Here is a 13,949-nt window from a genome sequence, read left to right as displayed (position 1 = left end):
CGGCAGTGGCAGAGAGCAAATCCTCCCGCGGGGAAGCGATGGGCGATGAGGAAAACGCAGGCATGGCCAGCCTGGACTTTGCAACTGATAGTGAGGGGGAACAAGACAAACAGGAGGATTTTCAGATAAGAAGGGGCCTGCGGGAGCAGGAGGATTTTCAGATAAGAAGGGGCCTGCGGGAGCACGTGAAAGTTTCAAAGGAATGAAGAGTGGGGTAGAGATGGGGGCGGGCAGTCTGCTTGCCCAGCCGAGCCCCGTCTGAGCACCGCGGTCCGTCCCGGCTGACGGCTACATCTGTCCTGAACTGAGCATCCCTGCACCACCTCGCTCCCTGCCCCGCGTGAGCGCTGCCGGCTCTGGGGCAGCACCGGGGGGGCCAGAGCAGCGCCGTGCCTGCGCCTCCAGCCCCCCCGCAGCCCATGCCGGGGGCTCTGCCTTGCGCTCCCACCCCACGGTGCCCCCAGCGTCCCGGCCGCCGGGGCAGCTGGCAGGAGCAGCCCGCGCACGCCCCGCTGCACGGAGGGAGGGAGGGAGGGAGGGACGCGGCTTTTAATTGCAGACGCGCAGCGTAACTACAGCGCTCCCAGGCCGCTGCCATCTGTCCGGGGCTCTGCAGCCGGGTGCTGCCGCGGGGGCCGGCGCGCACGGCTGCTCCGGGCAGACCCCGCCGGCCCCACGGCCTCGCACGCGGCACCCCAGCTTGGCGGTCCTGGGGGTCCCGGCGACAGTCGCTATTTTGCTAAAATATTTTGCTCCGAGCCCTGCGCCGGGCACGGTCCCCCTCCCGCCCCTCGCGGGCTGCCCGCGGCCGCCGGCGGCAGGACCGGCACGGGACGGCTCGACCCCGCGGGCGGCACCGCCGGGGCGAACAGAGGACGCGGGGCGGCCGGCTGGTTTCACAGGATCTCCTTTACTGACCGCGCGGGGGGAGCCGGGGTCCATACTGCATGTTTTACAAACACTTCGCGGTATATACAAGTCGGGTTTTAGTGTTTTGCCCCCAGAAAGAGATGCTGTGGGATTCCCGATGGGCCCCCGCTGCCCTGACGAGACACGCGTGGGAGACCGGGGCGCGGGGCCCCGGCGAGCGGGAGCCCGGCTCGGGGTGGGATGTGTGACGGGCGCCCACGTTAGTATGTCATGCAAAAGCAAAACTGGATAATGAGAATAACAACGAATGCGGAGGAATAACATGACTCCATTTACATGTGGCAGATGAGAGCAGGAGGGAGGGAAGGAGGAGAGGGGCGCCGGCGGCCGCTGCGCCCGGGAGGGTCCCCGCCGCCCCCCGCGCGGGCGATGCTGGGGGGCCGTGCCCCGCCGCCCGCACGGGTCGCGCTCGGCCTCTCCGGGAGAGGGAGCGTCCCTCCGCGTCCTCGAGCGCTGTCCCACGCGCGCCCGCGGCGGGGTGCGGGTTGGAATGGACATCCAGCAACGCTAAAACAAAGCGGACAAAGAAAACAAAAAGATGGGATGAGACACGAAGACTGGTCCATGGGGTGAAGCCGTCAGACAGCGCCGAGGATGCCGACCCGCGCCCCGCTCGGCCGCCCCCCCGCCCCCCCGCAGCCGGACGTCTCGCCGGGACGGAGCCCGAAGCACCCGGCCGACCTCCCAGCACCGGCCCCGGAGCCGCGTAAGACCCGGCCGCGGGCGAGGCGGGCGTTACCTGCGCGGCCGCGCGCGGCCGAGGAGCTGCCGCCTCCGGGGCTCCCCGCGCACCCATCCAGGACTTGCGGACGTCGGAGACCCAGCTGAGGAGCTCGCCCAGGGGCGAAGGGACGTCTGCGGTGGGGCTGGGAAAAGACGTCTGACAGAGAGAGAGAGCGTTATTGCGGGCGAAGAAACGGCGAGGAAAGCCAAGAGGAGGAGGAGGAGGATGACCATGAGGAAGGAGAGCAGAGTCCGGCTTCAGAGCGCAGGGGAGGGCCTCCGGGCTGCCGCGGGGGCCCGTCCCCCGCCTCCGCGCCGGCCGGCGATGCCAGCGGGACCCCGCGAGCGGAGACCCGGGCCGGCCCGGCAGAGCTCTCGACTCGCTACGCTAACCCAGTTTGCAGACTCAGCCTGGTACGGAGCACTTCCCAGATACACGGAGCGACGGACAGACAGACACCCGCGGGCGCCGGCGGAGCGCGGCGCGGGCAAGCGAAGCGCGGCGGGCCGCGCCGGCGGGAGGGAGCGAGCGGGCGGGCTGGCGGAGGAGGCGACGCCGCGGCGGCGGCTCTGCGGAAGCGGGGGCAGCACTTACGGTGGGCGCCGGCTCCGCGGGGACGTCCTGGCGGGCAGAGCCGGGGCGGCGCGGGAGCGGGGACCGGCGTCCAGGCGGCAGCTCCGGATGCGGGATGCCCCCGGCGCCGTCTCCTCCTTCGGGGGGTGGGGGGGGCGGGGGGGGGTGAAGCCGGCGGAGTTAATTACAAAAGTCACTGAGTGGTTAGATCAAAAACGCGAAACTGTTTTGGGTTCTGCCCCGCGGCGGTGGGACCGGCGGCAGGATCTGCTCTGCAGGGTGTGCGAACGGCAGCAAGCTCCTGGGACTGCAGATCGTGGGAGGGTAGTGTGTTTTCTCTCTCATCTCTTAATATACAAATATTGTCAGAACAATCGTATATATTAATATATTAGTCTAGTCTTTTTGGTTAAACTTTAGGCACTGCTTTGGAAGAAAAATGGAGTTTAAAAATTAAAAAAATAATAGAGTGATTAGCCAGCAGCTTTACCACATGCAGAGCAGGCGAGGTGGGCAGGTTCCTCGGTACACGGGAAGGGGCGGGGGGGGTTAGGCCACGCTGAGCGGTGGCCCGTGCAGTTCGGAGCGCTCCCCGCCTGCCTCCCATCCGCAGCGCCTGGTCAGCTGGGACAAGGCGAGCGCAAGGTCTCCCGCATCCACGGCACCCTGGGGACCCAGCGCATATCTGCGCCCAAAGCTTGAGGAAGAGTAGGAGGAGGACGAGAAGGTCATGGAGAAGCCGGAGCCGGTGGCGTCAAAGCTCCCACGCCTCGAGCCTGCCCTGGACCCCGTCCGGGAGCCCGACCGCGAGCCGGAGGTGGAGCCGGTGCTGCTGACGTTGTACGGGCTGTAGTAGCCCTTGCTGGACTGGGAGGAGGCTTCCAGCAGCCGCAGGCCTGTCCCGTCCTCAATCATGCTCCGGTCCATCGCATCCTTGTAGGAGATCTTGAGCTTGGTTTTGGGGCAGGTGAGATACTTGGAGTAGGTGTTCACATCCCGCAGCTTCTGGGCCGTGCGCGTGTCGATGGTGCCCTTCTGCAGCGCCTCATCCAAGGAGACACGGCCTTCAACGTCGGGCTCGATCAGCCCCCCCGTCAGGTACTGCACCTCCAGAAAGCGCTGCCCGGCCTCGTAGTACAGCCAGCCCTTCTTCAGCGCCTGGGCTGCTGACATCTTCGTCTTGGTTCTTGGGTCCTCGAAGCCGTAGAAGGCCTTCTGAGCAAGGTTGATGCGGTCCACCATGATTTTGTCCACCAGGCCCTTGTTCACCGCGTCGGCGACAGAGCATTTATCCCCGGTGCTGGGGTCGATGATGCCCCCGGTGCAGGCCTGGGCTTCCAGCAGCCTCTGCCCCGTGATGTTGTCGACGAGGTTGCGGCGCATCGCCTCCGTGATGGACACCTTCTCCAGAGTGTCCGTGTCCAGGATGCCAGCAACCGGACCCGTCTCCTCGGTTGGGTCGCTCCACATCGATATCTGCGTTCGCGTGGGGGCCGGGCTGACGGTGTAGGAGGAGGACGACCCCACAGAGGACGACCGTGACCGGAAGCCACTCATGTTGCCGGAGAGCATGTCTGCGAACTCGGTGATGGAGAGGGTGCCCGAGCGGTACTGGTCCAGAGCCGACTGGTCGATCAGGCCCTTACCGATGGCATCATCGATGTCGTACTGGCGCCCTGAGCGCCTGTCGATGATCATGGACTTGACCACGCCATCAGAGGAGGAGGTGGTGATCTCCTCCCACTCGCACTCCTGCTCTGACAGCTCCAGGTAGGTCTGGTGATCAATGAGGCCCTTGCGGTAGGCTTCATACACTGACATCTCCTTGCCAGTTTCTGGGTCAACGATCACCACCCTGCGCTTGCGGACAGAGGACTTGGAGGAGGTCTTCCTCTCCCGCTTCTTCTCCTTCAGGGGTAGGAGGCAGAGACCGGTTTCTGGGTCAGTGATGCACCGCTCCATGAGCTGCAGGTAGGTTAGGTTCTCCTCTGTGTTGGGGTCAAAGAAGCCCTTGGTGTCGTCGCTGGGATCCAGCAGGATCTCATTCATCTCCTCATCAAAGAGGCCCCTCTTGTAGGCCATCTCCACGGGTAGGCGGTGGCTTTCCTCAGGATCGATAATGCCTCCTGTTGCGATCTGGGCCTCCAGCAAGCGGATCCCATGGTCCTTCAGGATCAACCCCTTCTTCATGGCCTGGAAGAGGGAGATGAGCTTTCCGGTGTAGGGATCACGGTAGCCAGTTACTGCCCTCTCAGCAGAGAGCAGCTTGTCCTTGAACTCGGGGCCCACGATGCCCATGCGCACGGCCTCCTCCACAGTCAACTTGAGGCCCTTGATGGGGTCAATCACGTACCCTGTGGCTGCCTGCGCCTCCAGGAGCTCAAACGCAGTGCCCGGCCTGATGATACCCTTCTTCATAGCCTGGTATACAGACATCCGCTCCTTTGTGGAGTCCACGAAGACACCAGCAATGCAGCTGGTGCCCTCCAGGAACTTCTTCAGGTTCTTGGAGACCTCCTCGATGGAGGTGAGGCCCTCCTGGAGGCGCTGGGCTGTGACTTCATCCATTACCTGTGAGCGGACCAGCTCCTCCACGGTGATCTGCTTCCGCAGCCCCCGGAAGGTGAGCTTCCTCGTGTCACAGAGCGGGAGCAGCAGGAGCCCGCTGTTCTCGTCCTTCCGGCACCGCTTCAGGAGCTGCGTGTAGCTGAGCTTCTCGTCCGTGGAGGGGTCCACATAACTCCGCACCTCGCTGGGCTCGGACAGCATGTCGTACGTGTCCTTGTTGATGAAGCCCCGCTGGTAGGCCACCTCCAGCGGAAGGTGGAAGCCAAGGTGTGGGTCAATGACACCGCCGGTGGCTATCTGGGCATCCAGAAGCTTCAGGGCCTCTTCACTGGGAATGAGGTCTTTCTTCATGGCCTGGAAGAGGGAAATCTTCTGCTCACTGTATGGATCCCTGTAACCAGTCACAGCCCTCTCTGCGGACAGGAGCCGGTCGTGGATTTCTGGCCCAACTACGCCTTTCCTGACTGCTTCATCGACTGTCAGCCTCTCGTTCTTTATAGGGTCAATCATGAAACCAGTGGCAGCCTGGGCTTCCAAGAGGGAGCGGGCCACTTCAGAGCTGATCAGCCCCTTCTTCAGCGCCTGGTAGACACTGAGCTTCTGCTTGGAGGAGGGGATGTAGATGCCAGCAACACAGCCTGACCCATAGAGGTGTTTCCAGACGGTCTCTATGTCCAGGAGCTCCCGGATGGTCTTGGAGCCCTGCTTCAGCAGGTTGTAGATGTCCAGGGAGATGATCGTGGCCTCGTAAAGATCCTCAGCCGTGATGCGGCGCCGGATATAGTCGTAGGAGGTGAGGTTCTGCTGCCGGATGATCTCAGTCTTCTCAATGATCTCGATGATGATGATGATCATGCGCTCCTTGGACACGCGGCCCGACTGGAACTCCTCCATGAGATGCTTCCGCTGCTCCTCAGGCAGCAGGTCCGAGTTCATGATGTCCCACAGTGACATGGAGGAGCCTGCCCTGCTGCCCACGGGAATGTCCACCTGCGTCTCCTCAAACACCTTCCGTGTCTCCGCCTCTGTGTACACCTGGGTGGTCTCCACCACCACAGGCTTCTCTGGCTCCCGCAGGGGCAGTAAGTACAGGCCCGTCTCAGGGTCCTCAATGCACTTCTCCTTCAGCTGCATGTAGGTGAGGTTCTCATGAGTGTTGGGGTCGAAGAAGCCCTTGGTGTCATCCGTGGGGTCGGAGAGGATCCGGTTCATTTCCTCATCAAAGTAGCCCCGCTTGTAGGCCACCTCCACAGGGACACGGTGACTGTGCACAGGGTCGATGATGCCGCCTGTGGCAATCTGGGCCTCGAGCAGGCGGATGCCGTGCTCCTTGACGATGAGTCCTTTCTTCATAGCCTCGAAGAGGGAGATGGTGTTTCCTGAGTAGGGGTCCTTGTATCCAGTGACCGCCTTCTCGGCGGACAGCAGCTTCTCGTGCAGCTCGGGCCCAACGACACCAGCCTTCACTGCCTCATTGACGTACAGCCTCCGGTTCTTCACGGGATCAATCAAGAATCCAGTTGCAGCCTGGGCCTCCAGGAGAACCACGGCAGTGCTGGGCCTCAGCAGGTTCCTCTTCATGGCCTCGTAGATGTTCAGCTTCTCTTTGGTTGCCTCCACATAGATGCCTGCAATGCAGTCACTCCCCTGCAGGTATCTCTTAACTGAATCTGTCTCAGAGAGGTCCTTCACTGATTTCTTGCCTTCCTTCAGCTGCTCGTACTGGGCTTTGCTGATGATGCAGGATTCCACCAGCTCGCTGGCAGACACAGGTGCCCGGAGACCACTGAACGTCAGCTTCTCCTGCTTCTTGGTCTCTGTCTCCTCAATGATGGTGATCATGATCTTGATGATCTTCTCAATGGTCACCTTGCCAGTCTTGTACTGCCGAAGGAGCTCCCGTCTGTGCTCCTCCGTGAAGTACTCTGAGTGGATCAGCTCCCATATGGTCACCGTCTGGCCCTTCAGGCTGCCTGACGGGACCTCTACAGTAGCCTTCTCAAAGCACTCCTTCGCCTGGCTGTCTGTGTAGATCTCCTCTTGCTGTGACTGGATGGCTTTGTCTGAGAGGGGCAGCAGGTAGAGGCCGGTCTGCTTGTCACGGTGGCAGTTCTTCTGCAGTTGGGCATAGGTGAGGTTCTCCTGAGTGTTGGGGCAATAGAAAGCTTTGGTCTCCTCTAGGAGTGCAGACAGAGCCGAGTTCATCTCCGGGTCAAAGTAGCCCCGCTTGTAGGCAACCTCAAGTGGGAGCCGGTGGCTGTTCACGGGATCGATGATGCCGCCAGTGGCAAGCTGGACACAGAGCAGACGGACCCCGGTGTCGGTGGGGATGAGGCCCTTCTGGAGGGCTTGGAAGAGGGAAACCGTCTGGCCCGTGTAGGGATCCTTGTAGCCAGTCACAGCCTTCTCCGCAGACAGCAGCTTCTCGTGAAACTCTGGCCCCACGATCTCAGCCTTCACTGCCTCATCAACAGAATACAGCTTGTTCCCCACCGGGTCGATGATATAGCCTGTGGCAGCCTGGGCCTCCAGCAGGGACAGGGCAATCTCTGGCTTCAGCAGGTTTCTCTTCAAGGCGTCATAGAAGGTGAACTTCTGGCCGGTTGACTCCACCAGGATGCCAGCAATGGCATCTGTGCCCTTCAGGTACTGCCTCACAGACTCCATCTCTGCCACATCCTGCACCGACTTCTTGCCCTGGTGCAGCTGGTTGTAGAGGTCCTTGTTGATGATTTTGCTCTCCAGCAGCTCAGCGGCAGGCACGGGGGCCCGGAGCCCCTCGAATAACATCTGGCTCTTTTTCTCACTTTCCTCCACAACGGTGATGATGATCTTAATGATCTTCTCCACCGTGATCTTGCCAGTCCTGTATTGCTGGATCAGGTCCCGCCTTTGGTCCTCAGTGAAGTATTCAGAGTTGATGATCTCCCAGATGGTCACTGTCTTCCCTTGGAACTTGCCAAACGGTGCCATCACCGTAGCCTTCTTAAAGACATCCTTGGCTTCTTTGTCAGTGTAGAGCAGCTCCCTTGCTTTGGCTGCCTGGTCAGTGAGTGGTAGGAGGCACAGCCCCGTGTCCGGGTCAGTCACACACCGCTCCATGAGCTGCAGGTAGGTGAGGTTCTCCTGCGTGTTGGGGTCGAAGAAGCCCTTGGTGTCATCTGTAGGGTCAGAGAGGACTTCGTTCATCTCCTCATTGAAGTAGCCTCGCTTGTAGGCAGCTTCAACGGGGAGGCGGTGGCTGTTGACAGGGTCGATGATGCCGCCGGTGGCGATCTGGGCCTCGAGCAGGCGGATGCCGTGGTCCCTGACGATGAGCTCCTTCGACATGGCCTGGAAAAGGGAGATCTTGTCTCCCGTGTAAGGATCTTTGTAGCCAGTTACTGCCCGTTCAGCAGACAGCATTTTATTGTGCAGTTCTGGGCCAATCACTCCTTCTCTCACTGCTTCGTTCACCGACAGCCTCATGTTTCGCACAGGGTCAATTATGAAGCCAGAGGCAGCCTGCGCTTCCAGGAGGACCAGCGCAGTGCCCGGGGTGAGCAGCTTTTTCTTCATGGCTTCATAAATGCTCATCTTTTGATTGGTGGGTTTGATTAACAAACCAGCAATGCTGCTCTTGCCCTGCAGATACTTCTTGATGTCTTCCCTCTGCGAGAGCTCGCCAACACTCACAACACCTTCTGCCAACTTGTCTAAGCTCTCCTTGCTCAAGATGCCAGCCTCGGCCAGCTTCTCTGCAGACACCTTCTGGCGAATGCCATCGAACGCGAACTCCGGCTCCCCATTCTGCGCTATGCCATCCACCGCGTCTCTGCCGTTGGGCACAGCTTTGGCGTCCATCAGCTGCGTTGTCGTCACCACAACCTCCTCAGGCAGGTCATCCGTCTGGATCATGATCTCTCGTGTCTGGGCCAGGGCGGCCTTGTGCTCTTCCTGCATCTGCTCAAGCCTCTCCCTGAGCTTCTTGTTCTCCTCTTCAAGGAGCTTTTCCTGCTGCTGCCGCTGTCTCTCCAGCTGCTGCAGCTCCTCCTGCTTGTGCCGGACATTTTCCTCTGCTTCCTTCTGATGCTTCTTGGCTTCGTCCAGCATGGCTTTCAGCTGCTGCTTTTCCTGCTCCATCTCCTTCTGCTGCCGCTCTTGTTCTGCCTTCAGATTCTTGGCTTTATTCACCTCATCCTGGAAGAGCTTCTCCAGCTTGGTTTTCTCCTCCTCGATGAACTTCTCCTTCTGGAGCAGGGCATCCTTCTCCGTCAGGAAGGTCTGCTGAAGGATCTGCGTCTCCTGGCGGAGCTGCACCTGCTGGGCCACTTGCATCTGGGGTGGAAAAGAGAAGAGCGTTGGTCAGAGCACCTTCTGCCAGGGACGGCAGTGCTGCCGGGGCAGCGGGGAGCGGGCAGGACTGGGAGGAGAGGCAGCGGGGTGTTACCGGGCTGGTAACCGGCTGTGCATTAGCGGGGTGAGTCACCCAACCACTCTACTGCGTAGGTTAAAAGTTAACGGGGTAGAGCTGGGGTTAGGGAGCTACAGCAAACAACACATGGGCGAAACGAGCAGAGAAAAGACACAAGCTCTTCTGCTGGGGTGAGGGACTCCCTGCCCAGCTACTGAGGCCGGGAGCTGGGGAGGGCTCTTGTCTGTGGAGAGGAATAAGGTAGGACACCCCACCTGGCCAAAAAGCTGGCACACGCGGTGGGGATCACCTCTCCAGAGCAGGAGCAGCTGGAGGCAGCAGGAGAGGGCACAGGGTGGGAGGTCCCACTTCAGCACCTCCCTGCTGGGTTTGCCTCGCTGCACCCGGGTGCTGGCTCTGCGCACGGCCGTGACCTGCGTGAGCGGGTCCTGCTCCACGAGCAGCCGCTCACTGTGACCACCGTGGGGGCCAGACACCGGGGCGGGGAGCCTCAGTGATGCCTCCATCTCCTGGACGGTGCCAGCAGCCCACTCCTTGCCCACGTCCGCAAGATGCAGCACTCGCCTCCAGCACTGTGCACGCGCTCGGGGACGGAGGTGCCAGCCTGTGTTGCGGCGATGGTCGTCAGTGAATGCCCAGAGCGGCTCCCGGACCCTGGCCAGCCTTGCGTGAGCCTGGCCAGCTGCCTGCATGGCTGCTGGGGAGAGGAAAGGTCTCCCTGCGTACCATCACCACTAAGGGGGACCCGTAACCCAGTACCTCCTCCGCCTTCTGCTGCAGCAAGGCCGCCTCCTGCTTCAGCTTCTCCTTCTCCTCCTCCAGGTCGGCGATGGCCCTCCGCAGCTTCTCCGCGTCCTGGTCGCTCTGCTGTCGCTGTATCTCTAGCGTGTGCACCAGCGTCATCTTCTCCTGCGTGGCCAGCTCAGTCTCGTGCAGCCTCCCGCTGATCTCCTCCGCCTGCTTCTTGAACCGCTTGGCCTCCTCCTCGGCCTTGGCCTGGGCCATGCTCATCTCCGCCACGTGCAGCTTGAGGCGCTCGGCCTCGGCGGTGATCTCCAGCTGCCGTCGGCGCTCAGCCTCCAGGGTTTTCTGGAAGCCCTCGGTCTCCTCGGCCAGGCGCTGCTGCATCTGCTCCTTGTCCTCCTGCAGCCGTTTGGCGTGCTCTTGCGCCAGGTCCTTCTGCTTCTGCAGCACCTCCGCCTCGGCCTTCAGCCGCGTGGCCTCCTGCACCGCTTGCATCTTCTCCTTCAGCATCTTCTCTGCCAGCGCCCGCTGCTGCGCCAGGTCGTCCTCAGCCAGCTTCCGCATGCGGGCAGCCTCCTGGGCCTCCACACTGAGCCGTGCAGCCTCCTCTGCCACCTGCTTCATCTTCTCGGCCTCCTCTGCCAAGAACTTCTGTGTGTTGTCCTTGTCCTTGAGGATCAGCGCTTTGTTCTCTTCCTCGATCCGGCTCTTTAGCTTTGCCAGCTCCTCCATCTGCACCCGGACCTTGAAGAGCTCCTCCTCCACCTGGGCCTTCTGCCGGATGGCGTCCGTCACCTCCTCCTTCAGCCGCTGCAGCTCCTCGTCCAGGATGCCCTTCTGGTGGTCCGTCTCCTCCAGCTGCAGCTTCACCTTGGTCAGCTCCTGCTCCACCTGCGCCTTCTGCCGCAGCGTCTGCTCCGCGAACTTCTTGTGCTTCTCCATCTCCGCATCCGCCAGCTGCTTCTGCCGCAGGGCTGCCTGCTCCGCCTGGGCCCGCTTCGCCGCCTCCAGCTCAGCCTCCTTACGCAGCTTCTCCGCATCCTCCTGGGCCTGGGCCTTGGCCTGGGCCTCCTCCTCCGCCCGCTGCTTCAGCCGCTCGGCCTCCTCCACCCGCTGCCGGGAGAGGCTGGCATCCTGCTCGGCCTTGCTGCGCGCGAAATCGGCCTCCTCCGCGGCCCGCTTGGCCCTCTCGGCCTCCTCCCGCAGCCGGTCGAGAATGCTCTGCTCCTGGCGCCGCGTCTGCAGTAGCTCCTGCTCCTTCTGCTGCACGGCAGCCAGGTGGGCCTTCTCCTCCGCCGCGATGCGCTTCTGGGCCGCCTCCTGCGCCAGCTGGATCTGCCGCTCTGACTCCCTCTCCGCCAGCTCCTTCTGCCGCTTGGCCTCCTCCACCGTGGCCTTCAGGCGCTCCACCTCCTCCAGGGCCACCCGCCGCTGCCGCGCGGCCTCCTGCTCAGCGGCCAGGATGCTCCGCACCTTCTCCTCGGCCTCCCTCCGGCGGCCCTCCTCCTCCAGCGCCAGGGCCCGCTGCCGCTCGGCCTCCCGCTCGGCCTGCTCCCGGATGCGCTGGACCTCCTCCGCCTCGCCGCGGATGCGGCTCAGCTCCTGCTCCAGGTCCGCCTTGCCCGCCGACGCCTTCTCGAAGCTGATCTTCAGCGTGCGGATCTCCTCCTCGATCAGGCGCCGCTGCTTCAGCGTGTCGTCCACGATGCCCTTCTGCCGCTCCAGCTCGCTCTCCGACGACCGCTTCAGCAGGGCGATCTTCTCCTCGATGTCCTGCTTGTGCTGGGCGGCCTGCTCCTCCAGCAGCTTGCGCTGGTAGGCCTCGTCCTCCGCCAGCCGCCGCAGCCGCTCGTTCTCCGCCTCCTTCTCCTTCAGGGCAATCTCCGCCTCCGCCTTCAGGCGCGACGCCTCGTTGATGGCCGCCAGCTTCTCCTTGAGGATCCGCTCGGCCTCGGCCCGCTGCCGACTGGCCTCCTCCTCCGCCAGCTGCCGCTGCCTCTTGGCCTCCTCCGAGAGGGCCCGCAGCCGGGCGGCCTCCTCCGCCAGCTCCCGCAGCTTGTTGGCCTCGGCCTCCAGACGCTGCTTGGACTTCTCGCTGGTGGAGCGCGACTCCTCCTCCGTCTTGGCCTTGCTCTCCAGCAGGACCTCCATCTCCGCCCGCAGCTTGGCCAGCTCCTCCTCCACCTCCTTCCTCTTCTGGATGGCCTCGCTCACCTCGTTCTTCAGCCGGAAGAGCTCCTCCTCCAGGAGCAGGCGCTGCTGCTCCCCGTTCTCCATCTCCGCCTTCAGGCGGATCAGCTCCTGCTCTGCCGCAAACTTCTGCTGGGCCGTGCCCTCCGCCAGCTGCCGCTGCTTCTCCAGCTCCTCCTCCGCCAGCTCCTTCTGCCGCAGGGCCGACTCCTCGGCCTTGGCGCGCTTGCGAGCCTCCCGCTCTGCATCCTCCTTCTGCTTCTCTGCTTCCTCCTGGGCCAGCGTTTTCTTGTGGGCCACCTCCTCGGCCTGCAGCCGCAGCCGCAGCGCCTCGTTGGCCTTCTGCCGCCAGCGCTCCAGCTCCTTCTCGGCCTCCTCCCGTGACTGCTCGGCCTCCAGCTGCTGCTTCTTCAGCCGCTCGGCCTCCTCCTGCAGGTGGGCCACCGTGATGTGCTCTTGCTGCAGCGACAGCTCCAGCTGCGCCGTCTTCTCCGCGAAGGACAGCCGCTTGCTCTGCAGCTCGGCCTCGGCGCTCCGCTGGGCCACCTCCTGCGCCACCTGGATCTGCCGCTCCTTCTCCAGCTCCGCCTGCCGCATCCGCCGCTCGGCCTCCTCCGCCTGCAGCCGCAGCTTCTCCAGGTCCGCCATCGCCTTCTGCTTCTCCCGGGCTGCATCCTTCTCGGCCTGCACCTTGAGCTTCAGCTCTTCCTCCGCCTCCCGCTTCTTCTGGCTCTCGTCCTTGACCTGCCGGCGCAGGCGCTCGGCCTCCTCCTGCGCCTGCCTCTTCTGCCGCTCGGCCTCCTCGGCACGTGCCCGCAGCTCCTGCAGCTCCGTCTCGGCGCCGGCCCGCTGCTTCTCGGTGCTCTCCAGCTGGAGGCGGATGAGGCGGATCTCCTCCTCCACCTTCTTGCGGTTGTACTCGGCCTCCTCGATGAGCTTGACCTTGGACTTGATCTGGTGGTCTGAGTTCTGCCGCAGCTGCATCAGCTCCTGCTGGATGTTCTGCTTCTGCTGCTCGGCGTCCACGGCCACCACCTCCCGCCGGGTGACCTCCTCCTGCATGCGGAGCTGCAGCTCCCGCGCCTCCGCCTCTGCCTGCGCCTTGGCTTTGGCGTGGGCCTCAGCCAGCTGCCTCTGCTTCTCCAGCTGGGCCTCCACCTCCGCCAGCCGCTTCCTCTCCTCCTCCTTCAGCTTCTCGGCTGCTTTCTGGAGGGGAAAGAGAGTGCAGAGAAAATAGAGAAGGGGGAGAGAGAAATCACAACGAATACGACCGAGCCACGGCGTAAACGCCAACCACAACCACACGCCACCGAGACACGGGATGGTCCAGGGCAGAGGGGCCGGAGGATGTGCATGGAATGGCTTCGGGTCCCTGGGTCTCCCCACGAGCTAGAGGCGGTGACGCCAGCTTCCAGAAGACGTATGGCAGACAGGGGACACACGACTACTGTATCTCACTTAGCACAGCGCAGGGAGACAGGTGACCGGACCGAGACAGCAGTGCAGGAAGCAGGATGACCCACGTACCACGAACGAGGAATGGAGCGCGAGCAAAGCCCGAGGCGATGGAGATGGATGCTAGCAGCTTGCACACCACCACCGTGCCCACTGCGGTCTGGGGAGAGCTCCTGCCCCAGCCCCGTGCACACGCCTTCCCGCAAAAGGGAGCCTTATCTTGCTCTCTCCAGGGTTCCCCGTGCGAGAGGGGCCAGCGCAGAGAGCCATCACCGTGGCGACACGAGAAACCCAGCCAGAGCACCGAGATGCAAGAGGACAGAAAAGAGCGGGTGGCGGAGGAGGTGCCAG

The 13,949-nt window shown here is 62.9% G+C and overlaps 1 protein-coding gene across 1 annotated transcript in view; it reads right to left on the bottom strand.

The window, feature by feature from the left end:
- Positions 1–13,949, bottom strand: part of PLEC (plectin) — an 83,118-nt gene that overhangs the window by 34,695 nt on the left and 34,474 nt on the right. Inside the window, exons 32-34 of the mRNA XM_064505519.1 lie at positions 9,969–13,349; positions 2,780–9,112; positions 1,670–1,810 (exon numbers count right to left, since the gene is read on the bottom strand). Coding sequence (XP_064361589.1) covers positions 1,670–1,810; positions 2,780–9,112; positions 9,969–13,349 — 9,855 coding nt within the window. The remainder of the gene's footprint in view (positions 1–1,669; positions 1,811–2,779; positions 9,113–9,968; positions 13,350–13,949) is intronic.

The sequence above is a fragment of the Dromaius novaehollandiae genome, chromosome 2 (genome assembly GCF_036370855.1).
Source record: "Dromaius novaehollandiae isolate bDroNov1 chromosome 2, bDroNov1.hap1, whole genome shotgun sequence".
Taxonomy (NCBI): Eukaryota; Metazoa; Chordata; class Aves; order Casuariiformes; family Dromaiidae; genus Dromaius; species Dromaius novaehollandiae.
Note: the sequence above shows the minus strand (reverse complement) of the source record. Positions and strands in the feature narration are given on the sequence as shown.